Below are 12,822 nucleotides of genomic sequence, written 5' to 3'. Positions count from 1 at the left end.
AAGGTTACAATATTCAGTTTTTGTTGAAGCTGTTTTGGAGAGGTGTTTTATAGTTTGTGGTGCTGTTTAATTGTATTGCATTTTACTGACAAGTGTATGTAAACAGAGAAACCTTTTAAGGAAGCAGCCCTTATATATATATTACACACACACACACACACACACACACACACACACACATATATATATATGTGTGTGTTGAAGTTGTTTATGTGGCTTGATGCATCATCTCTACAGGCGGTTTAATCACATGGATCTTCTATCTTATTAGGCCATCATGTGTGCTTATGTGAACATTTAAGTTGAATGCGAGCCATACAGGATTGCAGTGTATGATGTAATTAAATTTGACTGTATAATTTGTTGACTTAATTTGGAGTATATGTAGCCATGAGTCATATGTGTCGTGCTGTATTATGACTTACTCCCCAAGACAATTATCTGCCAGTATGTGCGACTTTGCGTGTACCACAAAAGACCAGTGATATATGACAATAAATGGCTATCAACGTGAACTTTAGCAGTTGTGAAAGGTTTTTTTTGCATTTTCAGCATGGAATTTGTTGCAGAATGACTTGAAACTCAAGGAATTGGTCTCATAAAATGCTTTTAAATCCAAAATGAAAGGCTTAGAGGCAGATTCCATAGGATGTCGATGTGTTAAGCTTTTGTGGTTGCACAATGTTCTCTCTCGTTCTCTTTTTGACTCATAGAAAGCTCTGTTTTATTACAAATTTCAGTGCTTGTTAATTAGTATTTTAATCTGATTTCAAGTATTTTGTCTCCCTTTGCGTCTCTGTCTGCAACTTTGTGTTTTTGCTGCTAACTGTCTTGACAAGGTCTCCCGTGAATATGAGACTAACCTGGTTAAATAAAGGTTAAATAAAATAAAATGTACCAATGTCTGTACCTCACTGATTACAAGTGGTGTGTGTCTCTCTTAAGGCAAAGGGTGTGAGTTTGTGTGTGTGTGCCTTACTGAAAGCGATGTGTGTAGCATCCTCAAGTGGGTAACCTCTTTTGGTTGTGCTCACCACACAGAAGCCAACAGACGCCATCGACTGCTCTCTGAGGCGACAAGAAAAACAATCTCATGTGCTGTTCACCACATTCACAGTCCACACCAGTGACTGGTTAGATGGTTTTCCTCAAACACAAACCCTGTGTCACTCCTTCAATCCAAAATAACTACATGCCATTGAATATCAAATGATAAAATTTCTTCTCATTCTAAAATAAAGTTGGTATTAATAGACAACTATCAGAATCAATGCTTTTTACGTTATTTTTTATTTTATTTTATACGTAAAAACATAGGGTTAAATTGATGTAATGTTAAATAAAAATAATATTTGATATGGATAATTTATTTGTATTTTTTGCTTCCAGGACTCTTAAAACCCATGTGGCCAATTTGTAAACTATACTGGATCTATAGTTTTATACAGAGATCCGTAATATCACAAAAACGACCATCTCATCTCGCAAATATCAGATTAGGGGTGGGCATCGAGAACAAAAACCAGTTCCTTCTATTGATACCAGCACGCCTTTCTGACAGTTGCACTTTGCAAAAGAAATATGTCAAACTCATGTGTCTGCAACGCTGGAAACAAGAAAAAGTCACGGCATAAAGGAAGAAAAGTTCCAAAGTGTGGCTTCATTTCATGAAGAAATTACAAGAGAAATTACAAGTAAGCAGAATCGATGATGGCATTGGCATCAAAAAACCTTATCAATTCCCATCCCTATACAAAATGCAAACAACAAATCACAGCTGGTGTGAAAGGCTTGAGGAGCTTTTAAGTTTTAGTGAGAGAAAGGCTGTAACATTTTCAAATTTGAAAATTCTGTATTTTTCCCTTCTGAATGACTGCCTATTACACTGTTATAACTTCAATGAGTTAAGATATTTAGCTTAAGTTTCAGGTTCTACCATTGACCTCAAAGAAAGACACAGCTGGTTGATTTCATGGTTCTTACGCAACCAGCTGCATGATGTTCCTATAGCAGCTGTACAGCGAGCTCTCCGCTGCCGTCCTGTACTTGGCTTTGTATTTTGGTCCCACTGTGTGGATGATGAACCTTGCTGCCAGGTTGAAGCCTTTGGTCAGCTTCGCCTCCCCTGTCCGACATCCTGCACACAAAGATGAAAAAAAGAAAATCAATTTCACATTTACGATGAAGCTGAAAGACCACTGACCACATACTAACTCGACTATGTTTGTATATTAAGTCTTCTTGCTACATTTGCAAGAAAAAAACAAAACAAGAAAAAAAACAGATTTCATTTCCCTTCAATTTGGAATTTTCAAGTGTAGATCATGCGGGCTTTTAAAGACTCAAGTTATTCAGATTAAAAGAACATATTTGGTATTTTCAGTTTTGAGTGCCAAGCTTTTGAGATATTTTCTAAAACTTGCAGCTTGCCACTGTAATATAATTTTGGTGAATGAAATGACGGAATAATGTCAAGCACTTATGTACTTATAACAGTCTGACTCTGTCAGTGGCAAACACAAGCATGGAGAAGCGACTGCTGGCTGAGGTTATCTACTGAACCAGTTCCAAAACCTTTTGTAACTTTTAGTCATTTGGACCTCAAGATACGTAAAACAACAGGGCCCAGGTTTAAAAATACCAGAATTACCCTTTAATACCACATTAGTGGAAAATATACATTTTTGATATAAAACTCACAAAATAACACAATAATGAGTAAACTGTCTCTGACAACTGAGGAACTCCATCCACTGAGGAGGGCCATGAGATGTGGTTGAAAGCTTCAGAAATAAAAAGGAAGTTGTAGTTTGATTCCTTTTTGGTTTGATGATGATGATACACTCTTCAAAATACAGTGCTAAATGTGAGCAGCTGTGGAACCTTTCTAAAAGAGCAGTGACGGCATTCAGGACGTCTTTTTATGAAGTCCAGCTGATCATCATGTGCCTGGTTGTGTTTATGAAAACGCACCAGTGAACTGAATTCTCATTTATATGTCCTGTTCTCTCAGTGATATTTATGTCTCCTGCCTTAAGACTTGTGCCTTTAGCATCACTGAGCAGGCGAGCTCAAATCGTGGAGTTGGAGCTCAGCTTTCCCATTTTTGCCCTCGTCTCTACCTTTGAGTTTGAGTAGCTCGTCTCGCAGCTCAGGTCCTGCCAGCTGATGGATGCAGTCAGAGACCGGGTTCTTGTCGTTTAGTGACTCGTTGCTGGTGTTCACGATGGAGGTGCAGTTCAGCAGGGCCACATCACCAGTGCTGTGGTGGAAAGAAAAATTAAATTTCAAAAAGGCTTAACTCTGTATGAATGATACAATAAATGCCATTCAGCTACAGCTAATGATTATTTTAATTATCAAATAATCTGTCGATTATTTTCACAGTTGTTTAGTTTATGAAATATCAAAAAATTGTGAAAATGCTCATCAGAATTTCCCAGGGCCCAAAGTGATATCTCTTCATTTAGAGTCTAGAGAAAAGCATCAAATCCTTGTTAAGAAGCTGTAACCAGCAAATGTTTACATTTCTTTTCACATTTCTGAAACAATTAATCCATTATCAAAATATCTGGAAACTTATTTTCTTTAGAGCAATTCATCGTTGCACACATACGTACTTGTTACCTGGCAGAAATACTGGCTTTTAGATTTTTGGATTTAAAATCTTGCACAAATCTCAAACATATCCCAAATGATTTTCTGTTCAGTGTGTTTTTATCATCCCATTTTGTCTGAGAGTCCTTGTGTTATATTGCCACTGATGCACACCAGCACGATATCAGCACAAGGCCATTCAAGGTTTATATTACATTAAAACACTGAAACAGTGTGTTAGCACACAAACAACCAATAATCTGCAAAAATTCATTTAAATGCTTATTTTATTATTATATATTTTATCATTTATTCACTCTAAGGGCCTCCAGGGTTTGTTTGGAAAAAAGAATGAGGAACTACTTGAGCATGTGGTGAAAGCATTTTGTCACAGGATAAGTTCAGCCTCCAGGACAGAGAAGGAAGAGGGTTTTTTTTTCGTTTTTACATCATCTCTTTTAGGGTGAATAAAAATTGAGTCACTCTCACTGAGAAACAGACCATGTTGGCAGTCAGATCCTGTTCTACTTGGTCTCATCTGTCTAAAACTTTAGGTTACAAATTTTCCTTTTGATGACAAATGGCAACGAGCAAGTAACTGGTCATACAAGCAGCTGCATATACGCTGGGTTACGTCAACAAAAACATCTAGCAAAATTGCATGTGGCTTGTGTATGACTTACAGTTTGGAGTGTGCCATAGCCAACTGTTTATGCTTATAGTGGCATAACTTTTAATTGTGACACGCTGGCATATTTACGTCATGACTCCAGCAGCGACAAGCATTCAAGAGAGTGGGAGGGATGTGAGGTGACAGTGACCTCTGACCACCAAAATCTAATCGGTTCATTCTTGAGTACGAGTGGTCAATTGTGACAAATTTGAAGAAATTCCCTTGAGGAATTTTTGACATATTGTGTCCACAAGAATGGGATGAATGAACAACTGTCGCCAGCATGGAATAATACAGAAAGAGATCAAGAAAGAGAGCAATTAGATGTGAGACACACAACCTAAATTGAGGCTTAAGTGTATCTGGTTCAGTATCATGAGATCCCTCTCCTGTCTCATCAACCCCTAGGTAAGAGGTTCTCAACCTGTGGGTCAGGACCCCTCCAAGGGTTGCAAGATACATCTGACAAGCAGCAAAATGATTATCAGGAAAAAAGAAAAAGGAGTTTCATTTCCCTAAACTTCTTTTTATTTTGGTCACATGCTAAAAAAGTGCCACTGCTTGCAGGTCAGTTCTTCCTGGAGCTCTGGTCATGTTTGTGCAGCAGGAATGTGCTTGCTCCTGATCACAGAGCAGGGAAAGGCTCCTACAACAACAAGGCTCTTATAGAAAAGCCCGTGCCAAGTCAGGCTGTGGATGGTCATGTGTTTCTCCACAAAGAGGATTTACGAGGCAAGTTGGACTCTGAACTGGTCCAGGGCGAACACACTGAGAGACACGGGCAGCCTTCACACTGCGGACACCAAACCGCTACTAATACCTGATGAGTTCATAGGATTTTTCCAGTTCTGATAAGATTCCAATACATTTCTTGTAAATGTGCATTCAGCCCTCATGATTTGTCTGTGACACTTTCAAACAACCAGCTATCATAAATATGACTGCAGGCTCCAAGGAACATGTCTACCCCTATCTGTAAATCCATCTGTCTTTCACTTCCTTTCTTCCTCACTGTACCTTGATGATCCTCTTTCACACATACATATATAAATGTGTATATAAACTATGGAAACTGGATCAGTACGTGGATCAGTGACATGATCAGATGAGTGAATTACATCAGTATTGGTATCCGCTAACAAAATTGAATCGGATTGGTCCCAGTTTTGTGTTGGATATATACTATACTATATGTCTTCTCTGGCACAGGGGTTCACAAACTTTTCAGTAGATGCACAGTTTCCCATGGACTGCCAATTTTGTCTGAAGAAATCCCCTCTGAGTATTTTTTATTTATTTATTTATTTTTAGGTTGGAAGACAATAAATTAAGCAAAACCGGTCTTAAGTAGGGCTGAATGAAAAAATATCTAATTGCGATTATTTTGACGGATATTGCAATTATGATATGATTTTCAGTATTAGACGTTATGATATTTTTTACATCATTATTCTTTTGATTGAAAAACATGGTAAAATGACTATGCTGTAATTTTTTTTTGCAGGAATCTGTACCAAATGAAGATTTTTTTATGTCAGTGGAATCTAATGTGTAGGACAGGACATTTCTGCCTCATTCATTCACAAGCTTTTTGACACACATTTTTCCTTTAGCAAATATTTCACCTCCAGCGATTTGAATTGCAGAAAACCACATTGCGATTTAAGTCTTAAATGAATAAAGAAAAGGCTGTAATTTATTGTGATTCTAGTTTGATCACAGTTAATCAATGATAAAACTAGGATGACTATAAATTACAGTAATTTAATTAACAATAATTTGTTACAATTCCAATAAATGTGATACACATAAAAAATTTCTGTTACCCTTTTGCTGGGGGGCAAAGGACCCATGTTGATCTCCCAACCCCAGTTTAAAACACTGCTCAGGTGAATGGTGTGATATTTACTATATTTCTGTTCTGAACAAAGTTCGCACATAGAACCTCAATTTCGCATGCAAGCTGCATGTAGGCTGTAGATTGTGGTGCTGCAGTGTGAGCATTGTTTGAAAACTGCAAGACGGAAACAAAAAAATAAAATAAATAAAGAAAAAATATTATTCAGTATAGAGATGAGATCAAGGGTGATATTTGACTTCTTCTGCATGAGACCACTCTGAATTTATCTATTGAGCTCAAACTGCATTTGAACAAGTTCAACACAAACAGTAGACAAATTCAGTCTAATAAGTGGATAATTTTATAATGGAGTAAACATTTTTTCTCCAAACAGGAGGACACATTCAGTGAAATCACAAGATTCACATTTTAAAACAAAAAGCAGTGATTTTTAAAAAAAATGGAACTCACCAACAAACAGCACTGATATTTTAAATCAGCACTACTATACTGAAACATAAAGAACTAAGAAGTCTGTTTGCCTTGGACTGATAAATAGTATGCAGCTACTCACAAACGTGGTTGGCTGAGATCATTCAGATGGACTGGGATCTTCAGTAAATAAGGAATCTAATTCTTTACTCTGTATGAAAAAAGTTACAGCTTCATCAAAGGCGCACTTGGCTCAAAGAAAAAAAAAAAATTCACACTTCACTGAAAAAACATGCTCAGCCACCAGACGTTCTTCAAACCACTTTGGCAGTAACTCCCAAAAACTGTAAAATCAGAATTACCTTAAATTGCAGTTACGCATTAAAGGGACAATAATATCCATGTAAAGAGTGTGATGGGTGCAAATCAAATGTTCCGGTGATTGGGATGTGTGATTAGTTTGGTCATGCATTAAATCCACATTATGATAGATGACTGCATGACCATCTAAAGAGTGTGAACTACATGGCTTTAATTCTGATTATAAGAGTGAAAGGCTGTACTGCCGATAAAGTTGTCAAAAGTATCGATCTGTCAATACTTTTTCAACACTGCATTCTTAAAACAATAAAATATCCATTAGTTATAGTATCAAATATGCTGATATGTCCTGCTTGAAATTTGGCTTGCAGCAAAATCAGAGTGTTCAGTGATTTTATGTAGTATGTGCAGGTTCTTAATAACTAAAAGAAATGAATAGAAAATAATCAAATTTTTGTGTGCCAAGTATTATATCAGAGTTTAAAATTCTGGTATTGTGACAAATCTAACTGCCAACAGGATTAAAGTCAGTTCACACCTCTTGTGAATGGATCTCATAATTCTACAAGACAGAGGGAAGGTTTAAACTGCTGAGCAGACCTGTTCATCTCATCCCACACTGCACTGTCACTGCACCGCTGACACTATGTTAATCTAGATATGACCAGTAGAACTAAACTTGAGCTTAATCTAAATTTAAAAACCAACCAAAACATGAACACATATGCATAAATGCAACAAAACAAATACAATTTCTACCAATTACAGTGATGAAATAAAGTATTGGGCAAACCTCCATTTCAACACACACAAAAACGTTCCACAAAAACCCAGACTAATGAAATTAATCTTAACCAGCAACCTTTCCAGTTACCCACTACCATAGAAGAATTATGGGAAAAATGCAACCTTTAATGAAAATGTGTGTATGCACTTTTTCCATAGTTGTGTTTAGGAAAAAACTTTGTATCAGACATCCTGTGTAACAACGCCATATCAATATTTTTGACTCAATATCAGTTCATACCAAACTATGCAATATCTAAATTCCCTGTGAGTCTGTTCCTTATTCCTTGTTATTGTTTTATTATCTCTTGGTTATATATTATACTGTTTTACTGATACTTTGGCTATTGCACTAGTCTCATCTTATCTTCAAAAAGATTGATACAGGCAATGTTTCACCTTACCAATACACTGGTCAAACCTATTTTACATTGAGTGTGGATGGATTTGGGAGTTTAAATATGAAACAAAAATTAATTTATATAGGGAATGCCAATTTACAGGTATTTTAGATTATGTTAGTTTTATTGGGATATTTTCACACAGGAACTTGTAATCAGCTGTCTGTCCAGTACCATCCCGACAGTGTAAAATCTCCTACTGTAGGCTAAAATATTATCCTATCTTTGAATGTCGCATCCCTCCTTGACCTTGTCAACAGATGGCATTCTTCAGGCTGAAGCAACCAATTTAGCACACTAATAAAAAGAGAATAAGAAAATGTTCACACATGAGGGCCACTGTGAGTTCCTGAAACGTTAAAAACGCAAGAGATTTTCACCCAACAGCAGCAATGTGGAGAAATATGTGACTCACAAGAGCATGATCTTGCGGTTGATGTCTGGCCTGAAGGGGAAGGGCGAGGGGAAGGCCTGCTGACTGGGAAGGCTGTCGCTCTGATCCAGCGGTGTCTCCTCGCCATCCTCACCTAGCTGCTGCTGCCACGTGGGGAGAGTCTGGATGTCCACGAACTGAGAACGAGCACCCAGAGGATCCATCCCCTCTACAGGCTGACACTACAGTCTGACACTGGATCTCCAAACAAACGCACTGCAAGGAGAGGAGAGAGGAAGAAACATGGATCATAACACTAGGTGTCAAGACAAGTTTTTTTTGTTTTTTTTAATCAGGACTCAAATCAAAAATGTGCCTCAAAGGGCTGTAAGATCACTCAGTCAGCACTGTTCACCTCTGCTGCGATGACAGTTCTCCTGAGGATACAGCAATGGAGAAGCACTTATCAATTAAATGACAGTGAAATTTACTACTATTATATGTCAGACAAAAACAGATTAGATAGATTAAAAGGAAAATTTTGGCATTTTTCATGTAGCTGTCCAGTCAGTGTTGATGGTCAATGCAGTCGATTGAAGTCCTACATTCCTCAGTGTGTGCTATACTGACCTTCTCACGGAGGATGACCGTCAGCCATCGACCACTGAGCCCCCTACCACTGTGACATGATGATGCTTTCTTTTCTGTGGTTCGTTCAGTCGTGCCATTGTTATTTGAGCTATTGTTTTCTTAGCTTAGGTTCCTCAGTACAGCTACATGAAAAGTGACAATTATTACTTTAATTTCCTGTTAACTGTCTAATGAATTCAGCAATTAATGATTTGATTTAAATGTCTAGTTATTTCACTCACACGCACATTTAATGAAGAGGAGCTGTACTTCTCCCCATTTCCCCTCAACTTGCATAGTTTCATGCCTTCAGAACATTTGAGACTTTTTCGGTAGTCTTTTTTCAGCAGTTTTAAAATGCTCTTTCAAAGAATGTGAGGGAACAGTAAAGCAGTGATAAAGCAGAAAACATCAGTAGTCTTTGAAAAACATCTGGCACCGATCAAACCACTCAAAATGCTACAATCAGTCTGACAGCAGCCAGATAAATCTCTACTGATTTCAAGCTTCTGAGAATCCTGCATGTAATAACATTATCAGCCGATTAGAAGATGAGATCCATGCCTCATCAAGTAAAAGCATGACAGCAGCCTCTCTGTTCATTAATGTGCTCACATGAAAACGCAAGATACTAACCTTTTCATGAGCACAACGTTGCTCATGAATTGGATATAAATTCTCAATGTAACACAGGAGGCAGCATCAAACCCATTACAAGTATGTGATAATGGGTTCTTTTAATAGTGCTCACACAATCAGGTGATTTATCAATACTAGTCTATTTTTTTTTCAGGCAAACTCCTCTCACCTCTCTATCCTGCTGTATCAAAACCCAGTGTTAAAAAACTTCACTTTGACCAACAAGTGAAGTCAGTCATTCAACCAACCTTTTGATATATCTCAAAAATTAAATCTTTATTATCCACTAGAAATCTGAAAACTTTAATCAACACTTTCATTACATCCCATTTATACTACTGTAATTCACTGCATTCCTGTTTCACTCAATACAACCTATTCAAACTAAAATAATAATAATGATAATAATAATGATAAGTTAACCAGCATATCTCTTTCCAGTTTCTAAAACTGGAGAATTTACTGCTCTTTTTTCTATTACATCATTATGAACTGAATGTCTTTGGGATTTGAGCTGCTGCCAGAAGGCGATGAAATATTTAGCTGATCGACAGAAAATTAGTCATCAATAATTAAGATAATTTCTTTTAGGCTGACATGATTAGTTGATTAATCGATCAGACAGGTAATTAATCAATAACAATTCTGATTATTTATCAATATGACTCTTAAAATCAATCAAACAAAAATACCAAACATTTACTGCTCCCAGTTTTCCAAATGTGATGATTTCCAGCACTGTAAGCTTAATATAACTGAGCCTGTGTTCATTATTAAAATGGAATAATAGACAGATTGATATAATCGTGAGTTTATCTTTAAGATGATGAAAACACGATGCTTTCCTTAAAATAATAATTAATTCACCACAACATTAAGAATTCAGTAACAGCTGCCCATCATTAAATTAACCAAAAACACTGGATGGTATTGAGAAAGTAAGAGGCAGGATTGGTCCTAACAAACAGTCACGCCTCAGTCAAAAAGCAAATTTCCACCTGATAAATGAATTCCTTTAACTTTCTAAACACATTTGACAGTCTAGAAGAATAACACTTTCTTTATAAATCGATGTAAACTGCACTTTAGCCAGACAGTGTCTCTCAACCTCAAAATTACCTACCAAGCCAGTGGTATTTCCTCCAGGCAGAGGTGATGTCCACGCCAAAATTTTGCTTTGAAAATAATCAATTAATCTTGACACGACAGTTTATTGACTCGGGAGATATTTTCGTTCCTCTGAGCTCTCATAGTAGCGAGAAAAGTACTTGCAAAAGCAGTGAAAAATGATGTTGACCAGACTCACACATTTAGCCAAAATGCTAGGTGCTACTGCTGCAGCGTCATGGTGGCTACAGTTAATACAACTTCATCCGGTTAAGATCTTCAAAATAAAAACATGGACCGACAACATTCTTAAATACATTATGCATTTATAGGGACACAAGCTTATTTTAATTTTCCCTATACTTTATCTGTCAAAGGGCAGATTTCCTATTACGTATCTATAAAGCACTAAATGGCTTATTTAGTTTAGTTTAGTTAGAGATGAGCAGTGAAAATTAATAAACATATATGGTTAAAAAAAAAAAAAAAGCCAGAATAAGCCAAAAGACTATTTTTCAAATGTACTCCCTGCTCCAAGGTGTAAAAAGGCTTAATAAAATACATCAAAGCAAAACAAGACATTCATGATTTCTGTTCTCAATACATGTCTGATTAACTTAAACATTACAAGGCATTCAGAGCCCTCAGGTCATTTGGGACAGGCTTACTCAGTGTCCCCAGATCAGAACTAAGCAAGGTGAAGCAGCATTTTGTTCCACAATTCCATACAGTAAAAAACACACACATACTTAGACTAAAAAGTAAAATAAATTACACAAGTAAAAACATTAACAAAAAACATATATGATTATAGATATGTACTCATATACACCTATAGAGTGTATACATCTACTTACACATATACACATGCATCAAAAAAAGAGACTGTTGCACAGTAAAAACTGAGGCTTTGTCTTATTCCAAAAAGGACGTTGCACACTAAAGCACAATTCATACTGTAGCCTTCTTATCTAAATGCAGATATGTTTTATATGCTATGTATGTCCTTTCTCTGCTGCTGCTTGTCGTAAAATAACACACGCTTTTATTTTGTGTGGGCAATGCCAGCGAGCTTCCGGTCATGTTCCTGTTGTTTCTTTTGCACATTGACGCATTGTTCTTCAGTTCCTAATCAGCTGACTAATAAGCGAAAAACACTTCCGCTGTGGCTGTTTAGGGACTTGCGAAAAGTCACTGCATTTTTCTAATGTGCAGAACCACCGTCCGTGAGCCAAAACTTGTCTGACCATTGGAAAAAATCAACAAAATGTTTCTCTGCAACAAAATATGAGAATTATTTTGGAATATATCTTCCAAAAACCGTCACAGCCTACAACACTAAAATGTTTAGCAAGTCTGCGGTCCAGTGTGTTTTGCTTCCTTTGACAGCGCAGACAAAAGCAATAGAAAAGAAAACGATCGATCAAAGAGGAAAAAACAAAAGACAACTAATCAAACATTCAGACAAAAAATAAACAAATAAAGCAGACACAAGCCGTCTTGCCACGCGAAACTGTGTTTCATTTCTGCCACTGTGTACGTTTTTTGTAACCATATTATACGGACATGTTAGTGGAGGGATAGGAGAGCCATAAAAAGAAAACTCTATAAAAAAAAGAAAGAAAAGAAAATAACTATAAATGTATAAAAGAAATAATACACAAAAGTGGGAAAAAAACAAGAAACAAAATAAGTAAACGAAATATGTTTTTATTTTTATATATTGCTTTTGGTATTCCTTGAGGCTTCTCTTTTTTTCAAGCTGTCAGCTGGCTTTGGGCGTCCTTTCCTGCCCAGGGTGGGTAGTTAAACACAGACTGACAACAAAGTACATGGATCATGGCTGTATTCAAAGCAAACGCATTAGGAAAAAGCAGAAGATAGAAAATAAAGCAATTAAGCAAATATGATATATAAGAATATACGGATATAATAAATGTGAAAATAAATGAAAATGCTTAATTCATTGTCACATCACCACATTTTTACTTATTCTTTTTCTTATTTCTTCTTGTATTTCCAC

General features: G+C 36.6%; 1 protein-coding gene across 1 annotated transcript in view; it reads right to left on the bottom strand.

The window, feature by feature from the left end:
- Positions 1-11,073, bottom strand: part of gdap2 (ganglioside induced differentiation associated protein 2) — a 41,475-nt gene extending 30,402 nt beyond the window's left edge. The window contains exons 1-5 of the mRNA XM_084724954.1: positions 10,816-11,073; positions 8,466-8,699; positions 3,123-3,262; positions 1,984-2,137; positions 980-1,068 (exon numbers count right to left, since the gene is read on the bottom strand). Of these exons, the coding sequence (XP_084581080.1) occupies positions 980-1,068; positions 1,984-2,137; positions 3,123-3,262; positions 8,466-8,647 (565 nt within the window). The 5' untranslated portion in view covers positions 8,648-8,699; positions 10,816-11,073. The remainder of the gene's footprint in view (positions 1-979; positions 1,069-1,983; positions 2,138-3,122; positions 3,263-8,465; positions 8,700-10,815) is intronic.
- Between the last annotated feature and the right edge of the window lie 1,749 nt (positions 11,074-12,822).

This window comes from Lutjanus erythropterus, chromosome 8 (genome assembly GCF_056507025.1).
Source record: "Lutjanus erythropterus isolate fLutEry1 chromosome 8, fLutEry1.hap2, whole genome shotgun sequence".
NCBI lineage: Eukaryota > Metazoa > Chordata > Actinopteri > Lutjaniformes > Lutjanidae > Lutjanus > Lutjanus erythropterus.
This window is presented reverse-complemented; position numbering and strand designations above follow the sequence as displayed.